The sequence below is a fragment of the Hibiscus syriacus genome, unplaced genomic scaffold (genome assembly GCF_006381635.1).
Source record: "Hibiscus syriacus cultivar Baekdansim isolate YM2019G1 unplaced genomic scaffold, ASM638163v2 tig00110387_pilon, whole genome shotgun sequence".
NCBI lineage: Eukaryota > Viridiplantae > Streptophyta > Magnoliopsida > Malvales > Malvaceae > Hibiscus > Hibiscus syriacus.
Window position 1 is genome coordinate 7,611,799 of NW_024062717.1, and position 23,283 is coordinate 7,635,081.

At 38.1% G+C, this 23,283-nt stretch overlaps 1 protein-coding gene and 2 pseudogenes across 2 annotated transcripts; 1 reads left to right on the forward strand and 2 right to left on the reverse strand.

The window, feature by feature from the left end:
• Positions 1-4,655: 4,655 nt before the first annotated feature.
• On the forward strand, positions 4,656-8,751 carry LOC120122567 (glutamate receptor 3.6-like). Of its 2 annotated transcripts, none has more exons than XM_039141704.1 (7): positions 4,656-4,789; positions 5,284-5,588; positions 5,677-7,013; positions 7,100-7,377; positions 7,475-7,506; positions 7,605-8,011; positions 8,093-8,751. In XM_039141704.1, exons 2-7 carry the CDS (start codon positions 5,321-5,323, stop codon positions 8,579-8,581), a joined length of 2,811 nt encoding a protein of 936 aa, XP_038997635.1. In that variant the 5' UTR covers positions 4,656-4,789; positions 5,284-5,320; the 3' UTR covers positions 8,582-8,751. The 2 variants fall into 2 exon arrangements, with proteins under 2 accessions (XP_038997635.1, XP_038997634.1); XM_039141703.1 differs by lacking the exon at positions 4,656-4,789 and adding an exon at positions 4,865-4,953.
• Positions 8,752-8,940: 189 nt separating this feature from the next.
• On the reverse strand, positions 8,941-17,501 carry LOC120122781 (annotated as a pseudogene).
• A 1,489-nt stretch (positions 17,502-18,990) lies between these two features.
• Positions 18,991-21,047, reverse strand: LOC120122571 (annotated as a pseudogene).
• Between the last annotated feature and the right edge of the window lie 2,236 nt (positions 21,048-23,283).

Sequence of the window (23,283 nt, forward strand, 5' to 3'; positions counted from 1 at the left end):
TATTACGCCCTTGATCAGGATGAAGTTTTATGCTTTAAGGGTCGATATTATGTGCTCGATGATTCTGAGTTGAGGCAGATTATTCTTAATGAGGCTCATAGTAGTCCATATGCTATGCACCCCGGTGGAGATAAGATGTATCGGAATTTGAAAGAGATGTATCATTGGGTTGGCATGAAGAAAGATATCTCAGATTTTGTGGCTAGGTGTTTGACTTGTCAGCAAGTTAAAGCATAACATCAACATCCATCAGGTTTGTTACAACCTATCAAGATTCCTGAATGGAAATGGGAGCGTATTACTATGGATTTTGTTACTAGCTTACCAATGACTTCTTCGAAAAAGGATTCAATTTGGGTGATTGTTGACAGACTTACAAAGTCAGCTCACTTCATTCTTGTGCGGGTAAATTATACTTTGGACAAGCTGGCGAGATTGTATATTTCAGAGATTGTCAGATTGCATGGTGTTCCATTGTATATTATTTCTGATCGAGATCCGAGATTTACTTCAAGATTTTGGAAGGCGCTACATGCGACTTTGGGAACAATATTGGATTATAGTACATCCTTTCACCCACAAACTGATGGTCAATCTGAGAGAGTGATTCAGATTCTGGAGGATATGTTGCGGGGTTGCGTAATTGATTTTCATGGTAGTTGGGATAACTTTTTACCGTTGGCTGAATTTGCTTACAATAACAGTTATCAGACCAGCATTCGTATGTCACCCTACGAAGCATTCTATGGGCGTAAATGTAGCACTCCGATATGTTGGACTGAGTTGCGTGACCGGAAGACTTTGGGACCTGAGTTAGTACGCGAGACGAAGGACACAGTCAGATAGATTCGTGACCGTCTGAAAGAAGCATTTGATAGACAGAAGTCTTATGTAGATCAAAGGAGGAAAGATATTCAGTTTGAAGTTGGAGATCAGGTCTTTTTAAAAGTATCACCTGAAAGAAAGTATTGAGATTCAGGCGTAAGGGTAAATTGAGTCCAAGATTTATTGGACCATTTCGTATTTTGAAGAGAATAGGACCTGTCGCATATCAACTTGAGTTGCCTCCCCAACTCAGTCGTATTCATGATGTCTTTCATGTATCAATGTTGAGGCGATATCGTCCAAATCCAGATCACATCATTCAGGTTGAGGATGTAGAGCTAAAACCTGATTTGTCATATGAGGAGGAGCCCATTCAGATCTTAGAAAGAGATGAGCGAGTTCTTCGGAATAGGCGTATTCCAATGGTCAAAGTTCAATGGAGTAACCGTGGCCCCTCAGAAGCTATTTGGGAGACATTGGAGTTAATGGAGACTCAGTTTCCTCAACTTTTCTCATAAGGTAAATTTCGAGGACGAAATTTCTTGTAGAGGAGAAGAATTGTAACAACCCTGAAAAAAATGAAAAATATTTATTATAATTGTGTAATTTGGCAAAATTTGGGAATTTTTGTGAAAAATGTGACATTCTGGGAATTTTTGTGAAAAAGATGATATTTTGGGAATTATTTCGAATAAAAGTGATATTCTAGGAATTATTTAAAAAAGGTGATATTTTGAGAATTATTTTGAAAAAGGTGATGGTTTGGGAATTATTTCGACAAAAAATATTATTTTCGTAATAGTTGACTGTGGACTTTTGAGAACCTTTGACCAAAACTTTAACCGGCTTTAAACGGCCATTAAACGACCTTTGATTTTGTTTGAGTATACCTATTTTGACATTTTTCAACGTACCGAATCTGTTTCCGAAGTCCGTTTTTCCAAATTCGAACCCGAAGGCCTCCAAATCATCAGTCAAACCTGTTGACTTTGATTTTGACCAAGAATTTAAATTTTTGAAAAGTCATACTTTATGTTTTTCGACGTCCTGATTCCGATTCCGTAATTCGTTTGGTCAAATTTAGACTCGAAATCCTCCAAATTGATAGTCAAATCCAAAAAATGCTTATATACTTAAGAATTTTAGCTTTGATCAATTAAGTAAGACTTGGAGTTGATAAATTATTATTGTTTGAAGGTACAAGAGATTCTACGGATCGTTCGACAGCTCGACGCAGCTCTTCTAGATCAGTTAAACAACGTGTGCCAATATTCACCCGTAAGATCCGTAAATTTTATGATTTTAGAGATTAATTATGTTACCCATTAGTAATATAGTGTTATTATAAATTAGGTTCGAAAATTGTAGCAGAACGTGGTGAGACCAGCAATCAGTAGATCTACTACTTGAACCTATTATCGAGGTGTGTTCCATATTTATTACTGAACTGTTTTATTTGTTTTAATATGTGGTACAGTGAATTCTTTGGTTACTGTTTTATTGATGTACCGATTTAATGTGATGGTTTATGGATTATGACCGCTATCTGATTTTATTTTGAAATGGTATATGATTACCATGTTTATGGATTTATGGAATTTATGTCACGGTGCAATTGAATTTTTGGAATACGAATTTATAAAGTACAGCTCTGATCAAGCTGGAAAATTTTACAGACCTAATGTGACTCTTAGGTAGGCTCTGCGGCCCTAAGATCATTCTCGGGTAGGCCCTACGACCCTAAGATGTGTTCTTAAGTAGGCTCCACGGCCCCGAAATCTATCTTGGGTAGGCTCTCAGGCCCTAAGATATTCCCTTAGGGTAACTCTTTTATGGGATTTACTGCAGTATAATTTTTATGAGATTTGCTGGACTATGATTTGTTTAGTGTACCATCATGATTTTATAGTAATGTTGTGACACACTGAGCCTGGCTCATTTTTCGAAAATGTTTTTCCCTTTCAGATACTGTTGGTTAGATACACCTGATCGAGCACTTGGAGGATCAACATATCTCTTGAAGTATATCGTATTGTAATGTTTTATCTTTTAAGTTGACTCTATTTTGGTAACATGTGTCTTATTTTAAAGTATTGGATAATTACTCATTTGCTATTTATATTTGGTTTATCGTAAATTTAGATTTTTAAGATATGTTTAAATTAATTTGTTTTTCCTCATTATATTTATGATTTGTATTTTTATAGTATAAATTATTATAATTTCATAAACGTCATTTATAATGTGATTGTACCATGATTGAATAATGGTTTCGAAACAATATCTTTAGGAATCATGAATGTGATTCACTAGACTTAGACGAAACGCATAGACCGGGTCTAAGGGGTTACAAAATTAATATTTCCAGAATTATGCCTTTTCTTAATATTAAATTAAGATATCGTACGACAGATCTACCCCATTTATTCATACTCATACATATAAAATGATATATATAAAAGAAAAGTATTTGAAAATTAAGAAGGAAGCTAAAGGAAGTGCATCTGCTATGCACCAATAAATAAGAACACAAATCTTCTTCCTGGAATATTTGGAGTAATTTGAACAATATGCGGTTTTATAATTTATTTAGTTATTACTAGGTAAACGTAGCCATCACCAGCTTATCTACTAGGGCCATATTGAAATTTTGAAAACCCTCACCAACGTACTATACATCAGTACGGAAAACGGGCGCTGGCTATTCTTTATTCATTTATTAATTCATTGAACGTGGGTTGTAAAGAGTCGACCTTAACCAACCAAGAACACCGTAAGGAAACAAAGCTCGCACGCACGCCTGATCTAGTCGTGGAAAACAAATGCAGCAGATGCCTTGGATGGCAACAAAGAGTGGTGCCAGCCAGCCAGGCAGCCTCCGAATCGAAGTGTCTCCCGACTTGGAGAGTTGATGCAATTGTACACGCACCGATGATGTGTGAAATGGGCAAATGAAATCCAACCGGCCAGCAAAATGAGTGAATGTAGTACTTAGAAATTGGTCATTGGGGCACTTACAAAAGGGGTGGGGTCACTTTTCTGTACCAAGTTGAGTCTCGACGGGAAATGGTAGTGGGGGCATGGCGTGAGTTGAGTTGAAATGGATGGATCTGGCTTTATGCTTCGGGCATTATTATATAGTGCATATAAATATATAATATAATTATATCCTTTGGTGAAAAACACACCACCACCACTTGAGGGGCCACTCATTACTGCTTAGTCATTTATGTTATAAAATTTATATGTTTTAAAACAATCAAATCTCATATTTTGCGGGGATTTTTTTTTGAAAATGTTTATTTTTAATTCGTTATATTTTGTTAGATTTATAAGAGTCTAATTAAATTGTTGTAATGACTAAGTTTATAAAAATATTATTAACCTTAGAAGTCCTTATTCGAACACTGTAAGGTGTTAGTTGAAAAACAATCTAGCCATGTACATTAATGACTTAATCTAATTACAGTGCGTCGCTATCCTTAAAGATCTTGAGTTCGAACATTGTAAAGTGTGTATTGAAAAATAATAACAACACATGTATATAAGTATTTTCTTCAACTTCTCAATAAATCTATGTTTATAAGACTATACTTAAAGACTTAAAAAAATTCATATAAACAATGTGAGATTAAAAATATCATAACAAAAACTTATTAGTTTTGAATATTTTATAAGAAAATAATTATCTTTATTCAATTAATCGATTAATCAATTTTTTACTCATTAATAGATTATATATAATAATCAGAACAGTTTCAACTAAAAAAACACCCTCCCCGCCATAGAATGCCTCTCTTTCTCAATTAATTTTCAACCTTGGGGGAATATACAGTACGCGACAACCGAGTCTGACGCGCATTATCTTGTTTAGCTTCTCTATCAGTCAACTCTTCACCATTCATGAAGCTTAATCATTCTCCGAACTCAAATAGTAACCGAGCCGTTTCAGCACATGTTAAACGTATCTGAATTACAATTTTAAGTCACTTTTGGTATGGAATATACCATTTAAGCCTACTGCTGTTAGAGGGTCTCTCTCTCTCTCTCTCTCTCAGTCTATGCTATTGCTCTCTTTGGTTTAAAACTTAGAATCCATGACTACGACGCTAAACTCGTTCTGCTGCTGTGAGTTACCATCTTCCTTTGTTCCAAAAGTCCTGTTTTGCTTTTGCTTTTCATGTTCTACCATGATTCTTGTGCAAGTTTCTGTCATGTGAACTAAAACTTCCTTTTTTTTCCTTCTGGTTACTGCTACAACGTTTTGATTTGATGGCTCGCACTTGATTCCAAGTTTTTTTCTTTTATTTTTTGGGGTGCTTTTGCAAATTAGAGGAGCTCAAGGTTTTCTCCTCAGGATCTTACGTTTTCTTGGTTCTGATTACTTGTTTCAGATCTGCTGACATTTTTTTTATTGCCTTTCTTCTGGTTCTTGACTCGATTCTTTCTACCATTCAGAGCAACTCTAGCAAAGCAGCAGCAGCAGTAACTCACCATGAATATCATCGTATGGCTTTTGGCGTCCATGATCTTGTGCAATGGTCTTCCTGCAATTGGACTGAGCACAAACGCCACGGGAAGGCCAAAAGTTGTGAATATCGGGGCTATTTTTTCGATCAAATCTGTGATTGGAAAAGCTGCAAAAGTTGCAATCGATGCAGCCATAGACGATGTAAATTCTCACCCAGATATTCTTCAAGGAACTCAATTGAAACTCCGGTTGAAGGACTCCAATTACAGTGGATTTATGGCGGTAGTGGAAGGTAGGTTATCTTTCTTATCAGTGTTGTGAAGCGTAAAACTTTTGCCATGTTTTAAAATTTGTCATGTATTGATTTGGTTTCATATTAGCTTTACTATTCATGGAGAAAGACACTGTTGCCATAATTGGTCCCCAGTCATCAGTGACGGCTCATGTGATTTCCCATATTGCCAATGTTCTGCAAGTCCCCCTATTGTCATTCTCATCCACGGATCCTACCCTGTCTCCTATTCAGTTCCCATTCTTTGTGAGGACTTCTCAGAACGATTTATATCAGATGGCTGCCATTGCTGAGATCATAGACCATTACGAATGGAGAGAGGTGATAGCAATCTACGATGATAACGATCACGGGAGAAATGGGATTGCTGCATTGGGGGATAAACTGGCAGAAAGAAGATGCAGGATCACCTACAAAGCACGTCTAAGCCCAGAACCGACTAGGGATGAAATCACCGATGTTTTGGTTAAGGTGGCTTTGAGAGAGTCCAGGATTCTGGTTGTACATGTTCCTGGTAGTTGGGGTCTTAAAGTGTTCAGTGTGGCTCAGTATCTAGGAATGCTGGGAAGCGGTTATGTTTGGATTGCTACTAATTGGCTATCTACTGTCCTCGATACGAACTCGCCATTGTCTCAAGATGCCATGGATGATATTCAAGGAGTTGTTACATTGCGGATGTACACACCAGATTCAGAACTCAAGAGGCGATTTGTTTCAAGGTGGATCAACTTAACCAAAGGAAAACCATTTGGACTCAACGCTTATAGTCTATATGCCTACGACACAGTGTGGCTGCTTGCTCGTGCAATCAATGAGTTTTTCAATAAGGGCGGAAACATTTCATTTTTAAATGGTTCTTTATCATCGGAGCTCAGTGAAGGAAACTTGCATCTTGATGCTTTGAGCGTGTTCCAAGGAGGGAACTTGTTACTTGATAACATTTTGAACGTCAATATGAAGGGTGTCACAGGGGATTTCAGGTTTACAAATGATCGGAATCTCATTAATCCTGCATTTGAACTCATCAATGTGATTGGTACCGGCTATAGAAGATTTGGATACTGGTCCAATCATTCTGGCCTATCGACTGTGCCTCCAGAAATGCTTTGGGGAAAACCACCTAACCGTTCGAGCTCGAGTCAAACGCTATACGGTGTTGTTTGGCCTGGACAAACCACACAGAAACCCCGTGGATGGGTGTTTCCAAATAGTGGCAGACATTTGAGGATTGGAGTTCCTTATCGTGTTAGTTACCGTGAATTCGTCTCGGTAGGAGGCCCTGATGCAATTACAGGACACTGCATTGATGTATTCACTGCTGCTCTCAATTTGTTGCCCTATGCTGTCCCATACAAATTAATCCCCTTCGGGGATGGTCGTACCAATCCGAGTGGCACCGAGCTGGTTCGTTTGATCACAGCAGGTGTAAGTGCCATGAAAAATCTCTTTTAAGGTGGTTGGTTTGTTCCTTTCATACGTTATCATCAAGTTTTCTTCTTATTGTAATTCAGGTGTTTGATGCGGCAATAGGCGACATTGCAATCATCACTAACAGAACAAAGATGGCAGATTTCACGCAGCCATATATCGAGTCTGGATTAGTTGTGGTGGCCCCAGTTTGGAGGAAGAATTCTAATGCTTTTGCCTTCCTGAGGCCATTCACACGAAGGATGTGGGCAGTGACAGCCATCTTTTTTCTGCTGGTGGGAACTGTAGTTTGGATTTTGGAGCATAGGTTGAATGATGAGTTCAGAGGCCCCCCGAGACGACAAGTAGTTACTCTTTTATGGTGAGCAGTGTCGGACTTGCATTGCATTGTGTTTCATTCTGTTTTGAATCGAGTAAACCATGGTTGATAACATTGTATATCGAAACTCCTTTTGTAGGTTTAGTTTTTCAACTTGGTTCTTCGCCCATAGTAAGTGATACAATACATATGACTGTATTCAGCTTTCCATTACCATAAATTAAACTTACAAAATTTGTGCTACTTGGTTTTTTGCCCCTTATATGCAGGAGAAAATACTGTCAGTGTACTTGGACGCATAGTTCTTATTATCTGGCTATTCGTGGTTCTCATAATCAACTCTAGCTACACAGCAAGCCTAACCTCAATCCTTACAGTGCAACAACTTACATCTCCTATTAAGGGCATTGGAACTTTAGTAGCAAGCAAGCATCCTATAGGTTACCAGCAGGGATCATTTGCTAGAAACTATTTAATCGACGAGCTAAAAATCGATCCTTCACGACTTGTTGCTCTCAATTCCCCGGATGAATGTGCTAAAGCATTGAAAGATGGGCCTCACAAGGGTGGTGTGGCTGCAATGGTGGATGACCGTGCTTATATCGAGCTCTTTCTCTCTACCAGATGTGAATTCAGTATCGTGGGTCAAGAGTTCACCAAAAACGGATGGGGATTTGTAAGTCAGTTCCTTTTATTTTGGTGCTTGTAATTTGTAGGTTTTGCCTGCAGAAAACTAATGGTATTGTTGGGGGGACAGGCCTTTCCACGCGACTCTCCTCTAGCGGTGGACATGTCAACTGCCATTCTCAAACTTTCTGAGAACGGAGATCTGCAAAGGATCCACGACAAATGGCTGTTACGGCGTGCATGTAGTTATCAAGGTGCAAAGATGGAAGTGGACAGGCTTCAGCTTAAAAGCTTCTGGGGGTTATTTCTCATATGTGGATTAGCTTGCTTGATTGCTCTCTTCCTGTATTTCTTGAAGATGGTGAGGCAGTTCAGCCGCCATTACTCCGAGGAATCCGAAATTCAAAGCTCCAGATCTGCACGCGTTCAGACGTTTCTTTCGTTCGTGGATGAAAAGGAAGAGGAGGTTAAGAGTCGGTCGAAGAGAAGGCACATGGAGAGAGTCTCTAATAGGGCTGATGATGGATCAAATGGCACTGGCTACTCCATCAGAAGAAATATTGGTGAATTTGCTTCAAACAAAAGCATTGGAACTCCTACCGGAAGTAATGAAGTCTAGGTAATGTATGGCTTTCATTTATCATATAGTGTAAACACATATTGAGATCATTTTATAAAACCAGTGGAGGTAAATTGTGTAAGAATCAATCAGCCAATAGCACATAGGTGCTAAGGGGCTTATAATGTACTTGTACAGGCAAATTATGTAAGAATTCTCTCTTTACCAAATATCAAATGGCAAATGAAAGAAATATTAACTAATAAAAATGTACATTACATACTATGTTGCACATTGCTATCATTTGCATAATTATACATTACTGGCAAATGAGACATCAGAAACATTGCCGTCTTCTGTAGCTGTCTTCGAACGATCGTATTCTTAAGCAACACTACTTGACAGAAATAAATTTATGTTTAAACACCATAACCATTGCTTTAAAAGTACTTCCGGAAGCATTCCTCTTCCCTGCAGTGCCTGCTAACAACTTTGTATACTTCAATAAAGAGTCTCTGGAATCGACAATCAAAATAACCATAGAACCCTTCTGGAACCGGCCCTACCAGTTCCTGCAATCAGTAGCCAAGGAAAAATTCTCAACCACAAGCAACAAATGTTCAGGGCACTAAATTCATGTTTCTAAGAGGTAACTTTTCATTTCAAAGCTTGACACAACTCATTGCCATGCTACATCAAGATACCTTTTATCTATTCAACCTAACTCAAATAAGAAAGCTTATTTTAATGTGCAACAGCTCGATTTAGATTCAAACCTGAATTTCTTTGGGAAGCTCTCTATGGTGATGTGATTTGTTCCTTATGACTCGCAACAAATCTCGGACACTGTCAAACTTATAACGGCGATAATACCCAATGTTAGCAATGAATGCTGTTTCCATTTTTCATTCCATTTTCCACGTAGAGCCATTGGTGCAATACTCTCCAATGATTTCAGGATGTCAGTCTGCCATCCTATCTTCTAATTCGACCCTGTCACTAGTGTCCTGAAGAAAAGACAGTCTCATCTCACAACTCCAAAATAGAGGATGTCACAACACCTCCAATGCATTTGGCCTGGCAGCAAGTTAGGAATATCTTATGAACATTAGAAAGAAAAATTATATTGAAATCCAGATGATTAAAGAAAAGTTTACCGCCCAGCAAGTCTCAAGTCTATTGCATTTACAGAAAGCTTTCTAAACTTGATGGTGGAAGAAAACAATCAACATACCTCAATTCAGGCTTGGGATTCAATAAACGAGAAATCAAATCCACAGCTTCAGGGATATGCTCCACTAGAAATAGGTAGACTCGGTTGTTGACAACATTGATATCACGTTCAAGATGATTGCCAAATGGATGCCTTCACCGAGTGATGCAGAAGAAAAGGACACAACCCAAACTAAACAAGTCAACTGCACGTGTTTGGCGACCATGAAGAAGCTGTTCAGGTGCTTGCCAACCTGAACTACCACAGCCTGCAGTAATTTGCAAATATCAAACTTTGCACAAATAACTAGTTAAAAGTTCCACAGACAAACTTTTAAAATAGGCAGCAGAGCACATTAAGAAATAATAATCAGCATTTTCATTGGTTGCAAATTCCAGAATGATCCAATAAAATTTTTGGAAGAACTTAAATTCTAACCCTGGGTTCTTGCTAGAATATGATTGCATCAACTAGCTAGTTGCTAAAACCCAAGTATATAAATTATGAGTACCGATTAAAAAAAATAGTCAGCATATATTTCAAGTAATGCAAATAAATCATGCGACTAACAAATAAAAATTAATAAAGATGCTTGCCAGTAGCATGGTGACCCAAGGATGACCTATACTCAAGAAGGCGCTTGCTAATGCCCATATCAGAGAGCTTTGCACACACCATTTTTTCCTTAATTATTAGCACATTTTGAGGCTTTATGTCGCGATGAATTATTCCCAGATCATGCAAATGAGCAAGACCAGAAACCATATCCCTGTGTAAAGATACAATAATAGAGGATGAAGCAGATATTTAACTAAATCAAATCTAGAAGCAAAATAAGGCCTCTTGATTTTAGGTGAAAGTTACCAAGGCAAAAGATTAAGGTAAACTCCACCCTACGAAATTATTAATCGAAATTAATCAAACGAATGTCATCTTTTAACAGCTAACTGAGCCCACACTAACCTCATCAGTTTTAGGAAGAGAGGAGATGGATGGCCATTTGCTTTCCACAAATTAAGATCCTGCATGACACCCTTCACCAAATCCAGGTGAATATTATGCTCAATCATAGCACGTGTTGCTGGGCCTTTGCTGAGGACTAGGTTTCGAGATGTATCAGAGTACATTTGAATCAAATCATCAACACTGCAAGTGCAACGCTCCAGAGCAAGATACACAAAATCTTGATCATACTCACCCCATACCATCTAACAATGTTCTGATTCTGGTCAGATGCAATGAGATTTTGAATTTCTTTGAAAGCTACATCAAGATGAGCTTGGACAAGGCATTTCACAGCAACTGCTCGGCCTTCGTAGAATCCCTCAAGGACAATTGTACCATTGCTTCCTTTTGCAATTTCTGTGCTTGATACAATTAGCTTACCTATTCTACGTCCATCAACACAACCAACTAGTTTATTAAGGTCCAGAAATATTTTGTTGTCACCGCCATCTTAGGAAATCCATCCTCAATAGAACCATTACTCTTCCCCGATCTTGAGATTTCTTCCTCTTGGAGGGTACAGAGTTTCTATTAGCAAAAGGCTGGTCTTTCAATGCAGCAAACTTTTTAGCCAAAAGAATATGGTTGATGACGAAGGCCACCAAAATTATGAAAAATAAGATAAAAGCCAATATTACTGGATATTTTCCAAAAATGTCCTTGCCATCAGTATGAGGTGCTCTCAGATCATGTACATCAACTATTCTAGAATCATTATTCTCCAAAGGAAACTGAGGGACACTTGTTTCATTGAACAGGTTAATTTTGAATTATGTACTAAGTTTTCTATTATAAATAGAGATGTAACCTAAACTATTATCATTGAATAAAAATTTTCTAGCGCCGCCTAGGCACCGAGGACGTAAGCATATTGCCGAACCTCGTTAAAATTCTTGTGTTCTTTCGTTTACTTTGGCCGATTTATCAACAATTGGTATCAGATGTCAGGAGCAAAATTCGAAGTTGCGAAATTCGATGGTCTGGGTAACTTCGGATTATGGCAAACGAGGGTGAAGGATCTGTTGGCGCAGCAGGGGATCCTGAAGGCTTTGCGACCTACAAAGCCGGCGTCGATGGAGGAGGAAGATTGGGAAGAATTGCAACAACGAGCGGCAGAACCATACGATTATGCTTGGCGGACGAGGTTATATATCACGTCATGCATCTATCGTCTCCAGACGAAATTTGGAGGAAGTTGGAAAGACAGTTTATGTCCAAATCCTTAACGACAAAATTGTATCTAAAGCAGCGGCTGTATGGGCTGAAGATGCAGGACGATCATAATTTGGCGCAACATGTGAATGTCTTCAATCAAATCGTTTCTGATTTGGCTCGGCTTGATGTAAAAATTGAGGATGAAGACAGAGCGATGATTTTGTTGTGTTCGTTGCCTCCCTCTTACGAACATATGATGACTACTCTTACATATGGGAAAGAGACTATCAACGTTGAGGAGATTACTGCAGCCTTGTTGGCTCACAACCAGCGGAAGCAGAATGCAGGGGAAAATTCTCAAGCCGATAGCTTATATGTCAAGGGTAATCGAGACCGTGGACGGAAGCCAGAGAAGGCAGGGTCTGGCAAGCGGAATTCCAGATCCAAATCTAGGGATAAGAAGACAATTCACTGTTACAAGTGCAAGGAGGCGGGACATATGAAGCGAGACTGTCTGAAGTTGAAAAAGCAGACTGATGAGAAGCGTGATGTTTCATCCAAGTCTGTGAACGTGGTCGAGGATGACAATTTTGATTGCAGTGAGGGTGATATGCTTTCTATTTCAACGACTCAATTGACGGATGCGTGGATTCTTGATTCTGGATGTTCTTATCACATCACGCCAAATAGGAAATGGTTTTCGACATACAGGTCGGTTAATTCTGGTTCTGTTATTTGGGTAATGATCGATGTTGCAATATTGTTGGTATTGGTGATGTCAGAATTAAGATGTATGATGGTTCTGTTCGGACGTTGAGTGGTGTTTGACATATCCCAGATTTGAAGAATAATTTGATTTCTTTGGGCACTTTGCACAAGAATGGTTTTATCCCTAAGGCTGATGAGGATAGGGAAACCATTCGGATTGTTAAAGGTGCTTTGACTGTGATAAAAGGAAAGATGACTGCAGGAAATATTTATAGATTGTTAGGGAGTACCGTTGCAGGTGGAGTTAATTCTGTTGAGTCCTGTGATGATACTACAAAACTATGGCATATGCGTCTTGCTCATCTTAGTGAACGTGGTATGACAGAATTACACAAAAGAAATCTGTTGCATGGTGTCAAAAGTTGTAAGCTCGATTTTTGCAAGTATTGTGTTCTTGGTAAACAGACTAAAATCCGTTTCAAGACTGCGAAGCACACAACTCAAGGGATTCTTGATTATGTGCATTCTGATGTATGGGGGCCTTCCACGACATCGTCTTTGGGTGGATCTAGGTATTATGTTACTTTTATTGATGATTTTTCACGGAAAGTTTGGGTGTATTTTTTGAAACAGAAATCTGAAGTTTTTGAGAAGTTCAAGCTGTGGAAAGGTGAGGTAGAAACCAAACAGGACGAAAAATCAAGTGTTTGCGGTCTGAAATGGTACGGAGTACACAGATTCACAGTTCTTACACTTCTGTAAGGAGCAGGGATTAAGAGACATTTTACAGTGCGCAAGACACCATAACAGAATGGTGTTGCGGAACGGATGAACAGGTTGAATGAAAGAGCCAGATATTTGCGGTTGAATGCGGGGCTTCCCAAACACTTCTGGGCCGAGGCTGTTAACATGGCGTGTTATCTTATCAACAGATCGCCAAGGGCATCATTGGCTGGGAAAGTTCCAGAAGAGGTATGGACTGGTCATGATGTTAGTTTTGATAACTTACGGGTTTTTGGTTGTCCTGCTTATGTGCATGTACCTGCTGATGAGAGATCTAAACTTGATGCAAAATCGAATGAGTGAATTTTTCTGGGTTACAAGAAAGGTGTCAAAGGATTCAAGTTCTGGGATCCAGTTGCGAAGAAAATTGTGATCAGTAGAGATGTTGTTTTTGATGAACAATCCATGTTGCAACAGAAGAAAGACACGACAGTGGTGGATTTCGAGCAGTTTCCAGTTGAGAAACCAAAACGTCTCAACGATTTTGGTGGTTCCACTACGGATGATTTGCAGGATTATAGTCTCGCCAGAGACAGGGTGAGACGGACGAATATAAAGCCTCCGAGTAGATTGGGTTTTGAAGACTTGGTCTCTTTTGTACTTATTGTTAGCAGTGATGATCCGATTACTTTTCATGATGCTGTTACTAGTCAGGAAAACGACAAGTGGATGGCAGCCATGGTTGAGGAGATGGAGTCTTTGAATCACAATCGTACATGGGAGTTGGTTCCCCTTCCTGAGGGTAAAAAGCCGATTGGTTGCAAATGGGTGTATAAGAAGAAACCAATAGTAACAGAAAAAGAGGGGAAGAAGTTCAAGGCTCGTTTGATAGCAAAGGGTTTTTCACAGCAGAAAGGAGTTGATTATGATGAAATCTTTTCTCCTGTGGTCAGGCACACTTCAATCCGAGCAGTACTTGCATTGGTGGCCGTTGGGATTTGCATTTAGAGCAGATGGATGTTAAAACTTCTTTTTTGCATGGTGATTTAGAGGAGCAGATCTACATGCGGCAACCTGAAGGTTTCACTCAACCTGGAAGCGAGCATTTAGTTTGCAGATTGAAGAAATCTTTGTACGGGTTGAAACAGTCTCCGGGACAGTGGTATAAACGGTTTGACTCCTATATGATCAAGATTGGCTACAACCGATGTGAGTATGATTGTTGTGTCTATGTTAAGAGCCTTGATGGTGGTTCTTTTATTTTTCTATTACTGTATGTTGATGATATGTTGATTGCTGCGAAGAACATGGATGATGTTATCGGTTTGAAAACTTTATTGAGTCAGAATTTGATATGAAAGATTTAGGTGCTGCAAAGAAAATTCTTGGAATGGAAATTTGCAGGGACAGAGACTTAAGGAAAATGTGGCTATCTCAACGGGGTTATGTTAAAAAAATGCTAGAAAGGTTTGCGATGAGCAGCGCAAAACCAGTTAGCACTCTATTGGCGAACCACTTTAAGCTCTCATCAGAACAGTACCCTAAGACAGATAAGGAAGCTGAAGATATGGCAAAGGTTTCGTATTCTAATGTTGTTGGCTGCTTGATTTATGCAATGGTATGTACTCGTCCTGATTTAGCTCATGATGTTAGTCAAGTTTGTAAGTACATGTCTAAACCTGGTAAGCAACATTGGGAAGCAGTCAAGTGGATCTTTCGGTACTTAAAGGGTACTGTGGGACATGGAATTATTTTTGGTAGTCAACGAGATAATCCTTTGGTTGTAGAATATGTGGATTCAGACTATGCAGGTGACTTGGATAATAGAAGATCTACGACAGGGTATGTTTTTACTCTTGGTGGAGGACCTATTTGTTGGAAGTCTACTGTTCAATCTGTTGTGGCACTATCTACAACTGAAGCTGAGTACATGGCAGCGGCTGAAGCTGCAAAAGAAGCTTTATGGCTCACTGGTTTAGTGAAGGAGTTGGGTGTTTAGCAAGGTGGAGTTCAGCTGCTCTGCGAGAATCAAAGTGCTATTCACTTAGTTAAGAATAAGGTATATCGTGTTAGAACTAAGCACATTGATGTACGTTTTCACAAGATCAGAGAGTTGGTTGCATCTGGAGAGATTTTGTTTCAGAAGGTACACATTGATGAGAATGCCGCTGATATGTTCACCAAGCCAGTTACAACAGACAAGTTCAAGCATTGCTTGGACTTGTTGAATGTTTCAAGTTGTTAAAGAAGTAAGGTAACCCAACCCACATTGAATGTTTCCTAAGGGGCAGGATATTCGCCAAGGTGGAGATTTGTAAGGTATGCTCATAAATATACCGGTAAAGAGGACAGGGGATGGAGCGGAGTGAGCGAAGCGAACATCAACTGTCCTTACAAAGAAAGTCTCGTAGAGGGGGTTACGATTATGTGGGTTGGGGGTGTGGGGGTTGCGCTCCCGCGATACGGTACAGGGTTAATTTTGGAATTATGTATCAGGGTTTTCTATTATAAATAGATATGTAACCTAAACCTATTATCATTGAATAAAAATTTTCTAGCGCCGCCTAGGCACCGAGAACGTAAGCACATTGCCGAACCTCGTTAAGATTCTTGTGTTCTTTCGTTTACTTTGCTCGATTTATCAACAAGCAGGCAATGTGAGCTTTGGATCATCATGATGAGAAGTGCTTTTATATTCTGCTGTATCATGCTCCCGAATGACAATACCTTTTGATTGACATGGAAATGGCAAACCAAAGTCACTATCAATCTCATGAAACTCATAACTTGAATCCGTGGAAAATGTAACATCCTGGCAAAGCAAAGCAGCCCCAATTTCAGAAACCATTAGATTCCATGAAACCTTGTCTGAGTTGGGATGGAAAGACTGCAGTGTGTAATCAGTCCTTGTGATGTGAAACTGCCGCTGAGCAGTACCAGAAGCTGCAGACTTTGACAGCTCCTTATTCCCATTACCGTTATCAGATAAAGGAGTCCCCTCGGTGTCACTCTCCAATTTGGTTGGAGAAGTAGGTGACCTATAAACATGCAGTGGTTTTCTAGTCATAGAATCCACCACATACACAGTCGTCTTCTTAGAGCCAACAGTGATTGCCCCATCCTCAGATACATGAGGCATGTGTTTGACAAATTCTTCAACAGTCACAGAAAATTTCTGCAAGTGCAGTAATAAGATAAAGATTAAGATAGATCTGAGAAAAGGCAAAAGAGATAATGTAATAATAATAATAATATGAAGAGCACAAAACCCGGTTCAACGTTACAGAAAACAAGGATATTTTACCATTTTATTAGAACGGGTGGCATGTGCGTAGAGCTCCCAGTCGTCTTCACAATCAATGAAGAAAGAAGGGGTTGGTCCGGAAGCAGCTTCATCGCCATTGTCGAATGTTGGAGGAGCCTGATAGGAAGTGTAAATGGGAGACCCTGAGGCAAATGACCAGAGTACTCTCTTTGATGTTTTAGTCCTTAAAACAATGACACCATCCGTTCTAGCAGTTAATTCTGTTTCATGCTCACTGTTTCAACCGGAGTAAATATTGAGCAGCTGTAGTAATATTTTTAAAAAAGTATATATGCATGGTTCATATGAATGCTGATGAAATACAGGTTTAAGTTATTAGTTGAGACAGATAAGAGCAGTCAACGACCTTGAACAGGCTAACAAAAGGGGCGAAATCAAAGATAAACATGAAATTCTACTGCTACAATTCTAGAGCCATGTTTAAAAGCATTTAAACAATGAAATTAATCTCTGAAACAAAAGGAAAAAGTAAAATAGTACTCACGAGAGAGACAAGAGCAACCTCCCCCGACTCTCAAGATTCCGGAGCGGTGAACGTCCGGTACGTAAACTGCGATGGGCATGGAGAAAGCAGGGGGCATGAGCAACAAGAAACAGAAGAAAAGCAGCCTCATTTGGAAGGGTGAGATTAATTGACGTTAAACGGAATTTGATATGATTATACGAGTAATTTAATTTCCTGGGTTGCCAAGGTCAGGTTAGGTTGCTTAAAGACCAAGACAAGGCAAAGGGTTGTTTTTGCTCGGAAAGATTCCAAGTATCTGCCGGGGCTGCAATTTAAGGATCTCCGGCTGTCTGGATTTTGCTTTGCTTGTAGGGGTTTCGTAAAATGTAAAAGTCTAAGCTTTAGCTCCATCCTAAACTTCCATTCTTGCCAATTATTAAGCTATTTTTCAAACTTCACTCATATAAGATAAAAATTGAAGTTTCCTTATTTTATTTAAGCACGAATACTATAATTTCTATTATCTGTTCAATTTGTCCAAGACGAGGACACGCTATTTAAAATTAAATCCCATCTATCATTTGGTATTTGTGGGTGTTAGCAGAAGAACACTGCTTTGGGTAAAATGAAGAAGACCCACTTAACAGACGCAGAGAAAATCCAAATACAAACGCATCTGCCCTCCTCATATAGTATATGTTGATGAATGCTCGGGGTTAAGGAGCATGGGAACAAGAAGCTTCGGATGAAGGAGATAATGGGGATGGGTGCTGATGTAGCGGACCAGCATAGAAGAATGTGTCAACCGACCATGCTGAAGTTGAAGATTTTGGTCTGAACTAATTCCTTCCTCTTCCTGTAAGCAACGGCCTAAAAAGATCATGCGCTTATAAAAAATTAAAACATTAGTAAAGAACAGACACAAACTAGCCCAATACATGGCTTTCAACTTCATTTTTAACACAGATGTGTCCGGCTAATGTTATGTAAATAAACAGAACATTCGATAAATTATTCGTATAAAGTTTATTTTATTTATTTATTAAATTAAATAAATAAGTAAGAATAAATTTTATGTTCATTTAATAAATGAACGAAAACAAGCATATGGTGTTCAATTCGTTTATGTTCATGAACAAACTTATTTAAAAGCTTGTTTATTAATTCATTTATATGCCCGTTTATAAAATCGTTTATAAGCTCATTTATTCGGTTCTTCTTTTTCCTTTTTTTATATTTTAAATATCGATTAAGGTAGAGACTAAATTGAACAAAATATGAAGTTTGAAGTTCAAATTGTGAAGTCTAGAGAAATTAAGGACCGGTGGCACAAATTTACCACTTTTTCTTTGGCTTGCAAATAAAAGAGTAAAAAAAGTGTACAACTAATATGTTCGTTACGCTAAACGAATATATTAAAAAATATACAAATGAACATATTCACAAACAATAGATAAATATATCCGTGAATGTTAAATAAACCAAATATGAACGTATTGAAAAACAAACAAAAAAAACAAAAAAAACTATATTAAAATTTTAAATAAACACGATCCAAAACATAAGTACCTTAACAAATGAATACAACTCTATTAGTTCAAACTCGGTACATTGACGCTCCTATACGTGCAAACTGTAAGACCAAAGCTTCTTTAATTGTAGCATGGTTTAGTCCTTTTCCATATCGCATCCCAAAGGCCAATGTTTTGCTGATAATTGCCTTCATATATCTTTAGTGGGAAAAAGGTCCATCAATAACTTATGATGTATTAAGTTCTATTTGTTTCAGACCAATAGCAGGCAGCTGGAGCTGTTACATTAATTTTACATACAAATTGCATGCGACCAGTATAAGCTCCTGCAGAGCCACATCAAAAAACAAACAGGGCTTCTTTCTTCGCTTAACTTGATAAAACATTTCCTAATTCTTGGTTAATCGCCCTTCTCTCACTTCACTAGCATATATATCTATATGTAAAAGAATAAGAAGGAAAGATATTCATCAATTTCCAACTTCAACTATGTGATATTATATGAGTGAATGGGTGTAAATGTAAGTCTCTTCTTCATCAGGTCAAGATCCACATGAAGACTGTTGACCGAGACGTGAGAGCTAAAGCAGAAGCCAAGTATGTACACAGGAAGAGGACCGAACACTCGTCTTGACCCACATTAAAGAAATGGGTCATGGTACCAATATTCATGGCCGGTGGCAGAGTAAACTGAACCATGAGCACGAAGTGGAACAGAGGGTTGGACGGTAGGAATCCGAGGTTCCCAGCTGCTTTAACGACACAAACACCGGCAATCGGTAGTATAATGAATCGAACACACCACTCCAACGATAACCGTCGGCCTGATCGTTGACGATCGCAAACCTTGTCACAAGTTGGCTCCTAGAATGAGGGTGATACAAGGGATCGTTGCGTCCCTGCATGCATGAATGTGCTTTCACTACTCGGTTACCAACATACATTACTACGAGAAAATTAAGTGACAAGACCGCGTACCCTAACAGTTTAACCGAGTCTTGGATTACCCGTAGTGGAGCCCCGGGACCGATTATAAGGTTTCTCACCCAGACGATCGTTCCAAAGATGAACCCCAAAATCTGATAGATCGAGTAGACCAAAATGGGATGAAAAAAGTAACACAAAAAACGTTATATACGTGTAGAAAACTTACTGCACCAAGCGTTGGTGGTGCCATGAGATCTTCTAAAATCGTATGGAGGAATCCTGCAACTTTAACCCACAACGATGCATTCCCTTTCGGCTTTGGGCTACTGTCTTGGGGTACATTCTGCAATTGCAGCCATTTCAACGGCCAAGAAGGTCAGTCATTCAGTGGTGTTTCACTAAACTGTTCTGTTCTGAGGATTTTCAACACAGTTTGTTAGTTAGTACAAGTTACCACTATATGGCCACTTGCTCTTCACTTTCTCCTTTTAGAAGATGAGTTTCTGGGGTAGCATCCAAGTTCTTGTTGGCTTGTTTCGAAGCCCATTCCTCGGCTGCTTCAAGTGCTCTCGGTTTCAAAGAAGAAGCTTTCATCAATTGGAAACTGATAGTCCAAATGTAAAAACCACCAGGCTGCATCCAAAATCATATATGAATACAATTGATCACAATAATTAAACAACCAGCTATATGATATATCACATTACCGCCATGGAAAAAGATGAATATGAAAGTCCAACTGCGGTGCAAACGTTTCTATCCCCAAACGGGCTCCCATCCTCATTACAGATTGCAGGGACGATAATGAGGAGAAGATTTCCCAAGTTCCCTAACGCAACAAGAAATTATTTTGAGTACAGAGTTAGTTTGAAAGGGGTTAAAAATTAAAGCTTGTGTCAAACTCACCTGATGAGCTCATAGTAATGATAAGACCCTCCAGATATGGTTTCGGTTTCAAAATCTTAACCAAGATCCACCCAAGAATGCCTCCCATTAAAAAGGTGAGCCCAATGTTTGCAGGCATAAATCACCTGTGAATTTGATGATCATATCAAACATGTTCAAACAAAGCCACACCCACATATGTACAATATATGTATGCAGAGACAGAGAGAGAAGTGTAGAGTTTCTTACCTTGAAATAATGTCTTGGAACGTGACAGTCTTGGGGAGACTGGCAAACATGAGCGAGGGGGTGAACACGACGAACACGATCTGCCTTAATTTCAGAACATATAGATAGATTGATAGATAGAGTTTCAGCAGCATATATGCAGAATAAAAAGGAGTGGTGCATTGAGGGAAACAAAGAGTAAACTAATGAGTACCCTATTCAAGGATCTCCGGGTGTCTTCTGGGAGAAGGTTGCAGTAATCAGATGCCAAGAAAGCGCCCAACAAACTTATCAAAAGCATTTGCAAGATTGGCATGCTAGCCACCTCAAACAATGTCCAGAAGCCCATGTTTTAGAGCTCTGTCCTGTGATTTTGGATATTGAAACTCTTTAAGACAGAAAATATTTCTAGCAACCACTGGAATACGTTGGTGGAACACCCGAGGCTAAAATAAGAGAAAGAGGATGGAACTAATCCAAAAACATGGGAACTGAATCACGACAAAACCAAAATCAAAGTTGGAGGGGGCTAAAATATAATAATAAAAAGTAGAAAGACGTAAATGAACGTGACTATGTTGTTGTTTGTGGTGGACAGGGAAGAAAGGAAGGTAAAGGTGAAGGTGAAGGTGGGGCTAGAGTATTCATATTCCTCTCTTTTTTTCTATTTAAAACGTTGAAATGAATTAGCACAGGGATGGTGGTGATTGGGATCATGGCTTGCCCCTGATTTATGTGTTGAAGGGCCAAATTCTGAGAACGACCAGGTCAGACTCGATACCTTTTGTTTTTTTATTTATTTTACCTATTAGGGCTTTGGCTAGCTGGCATCTTAGATAATACATTAATGCTTATCATATTTTCCTAGGGTAAACTATACCCTCGTCACTTAATTATGAGTGAATTTTAAATTGGTCATTGATTTTTTTAATTTTGACAATCAAATCACTTAATTATTTATATGATGTTAATCAAGTCACATGTCGTTAACATTTGATAAAAAAATGTGATGTAATAGTTAAAATTTTAGTATAATTACACATTTGATCATTGTTATGACTTAAAGTTTTAAACATCGATATACAAGATATATAAGATATGTTATCAATTGTAAACTGTTTAATGCTCTTGGCTCTGTGGTCGGGATTATGCTTGCTTTCCCAAGCATCCCGAATTCGATTTCCCCCTTTCCCATTCTTGTTTCATTTATTTTCCTTCGGGGTGACATGTGTCGTCGTCTAATTTGAGAAAAATAAATTTAATGAATTAAAATAAATTTAACCTCTCAATTAGATGTTGACACAGTCATAATTGAATTAAAAGATTAAATTTATTAAACTAAATTATTATTAAAACAATTTCATAGAATATACATGTAACATGGATTGAATATATAATTATACAAGATATCTTAACTTTCATGGTATAATGATCATGGGTGTAGTTTACCTCTTCCTTTACGAAGAAGGAATGGAATTATAATGTTTAAAGTTTTAAGGGCGTGCACATAAAACAGTTTTAATTTCTCCCAATGCATAGTACCAATTAGGCAGGACGGAGCCATGTAATAGGTGGGTGGGAGGGACAATAATATAAATAGAATCCGTCAGTTTTTTTTCCTTCCCGTCTAAAATTTTATCTTGACTAATTCAGATCGATCCACGTCGCACATCTGATTTTAGTAGGTGAGTCTCCTAGTTAAGATTTTATGCATACACAAGAACTCAAACTTGAGACATTATTTAAACGATATTAAGCTACTTACTATTTGAACTAACCCCTATTGGTAATCCATTAGTTTTATTAAAAAAGATAAAAAGAAAAATATAATTATAATAAAAGTTTAAAATCATAAATGTAAAATAAATATATAATTATACATTTTCTATAATTATTGACACAAAAACTAATCACTTAAGATTATATAATGACCAAACAAAAAAAATATTAAAAACTCATCTAAAAACTTAAACAAAATATATAGACGAATACATCTAAATTTATCGATAAATGAACCATAACATAACATCAAAATATTAAAAAAAATTAAAATAACAATTAACATTACTTGACATCCAATATTTTAATGTTTTCCTTTCAAAATTTGGTACGCTTATCTCTAATCTCTTCCTGTCTTCCATCCTTATGGGGTTTCTCTGTGTTTTTTTCAGCTGTCAGTTGCGAGTGTCACGGTCGTGCAAGAAAGTAATTTAACGCTAATCGAATTCCTTTTAACTATCTTGCGTGTCACTAAACTATTGGGGGTGACTCTATTCTGTCCTCAATTAGGTCATTAAATTATTAAAATAGTTTAAATCAAGCCACTAATGTTATCTGTTAACGAAATTATTGACGTATCCATTTAAAAAATTATAAAAAGTAATAATTTAATAATTCTCTAATAAAATATGAGACATATCACAAACTTATAATTTTAATTAAAAATAATTCAATAATTGGACTTGGGTATTTAGGGGGGAGGGGTTTAGCGGATGAGATTAGGAGAATTGAATATAATTAGTGGAGGTGATTTACACACGCCTTAACTACTGAACTAGGTTCAATATTTAATACTCTGTTAACAAATTTATATTTAAATTAATATGTATTTATATA

Excerpts from the sequence above, each read along its gene's own strand:
- LOC120122567 (XM_039141704.1), top strand. The coding sequence starts at position 5,321 with ATGAATATCATCGTATGGCTTTTGGCGTCCATGATCTTGTGCAATGGT. Across the intron at positions 5,589-5,676 it reads ATTTATGGCGGTAGTGGAAG|CTTTACTATTCATGGAGAAA; the intron begins GTAGGTTATCTT and ends GTTTCATATTAG. Across the intron at positions 7,507-7,604 it reads AACTTGGTTCTTCGCCCATA|GAGAAAATACTGTCAGTGTA; the intron begins GTAAGTGATACA and ends CCTTATATGCAG.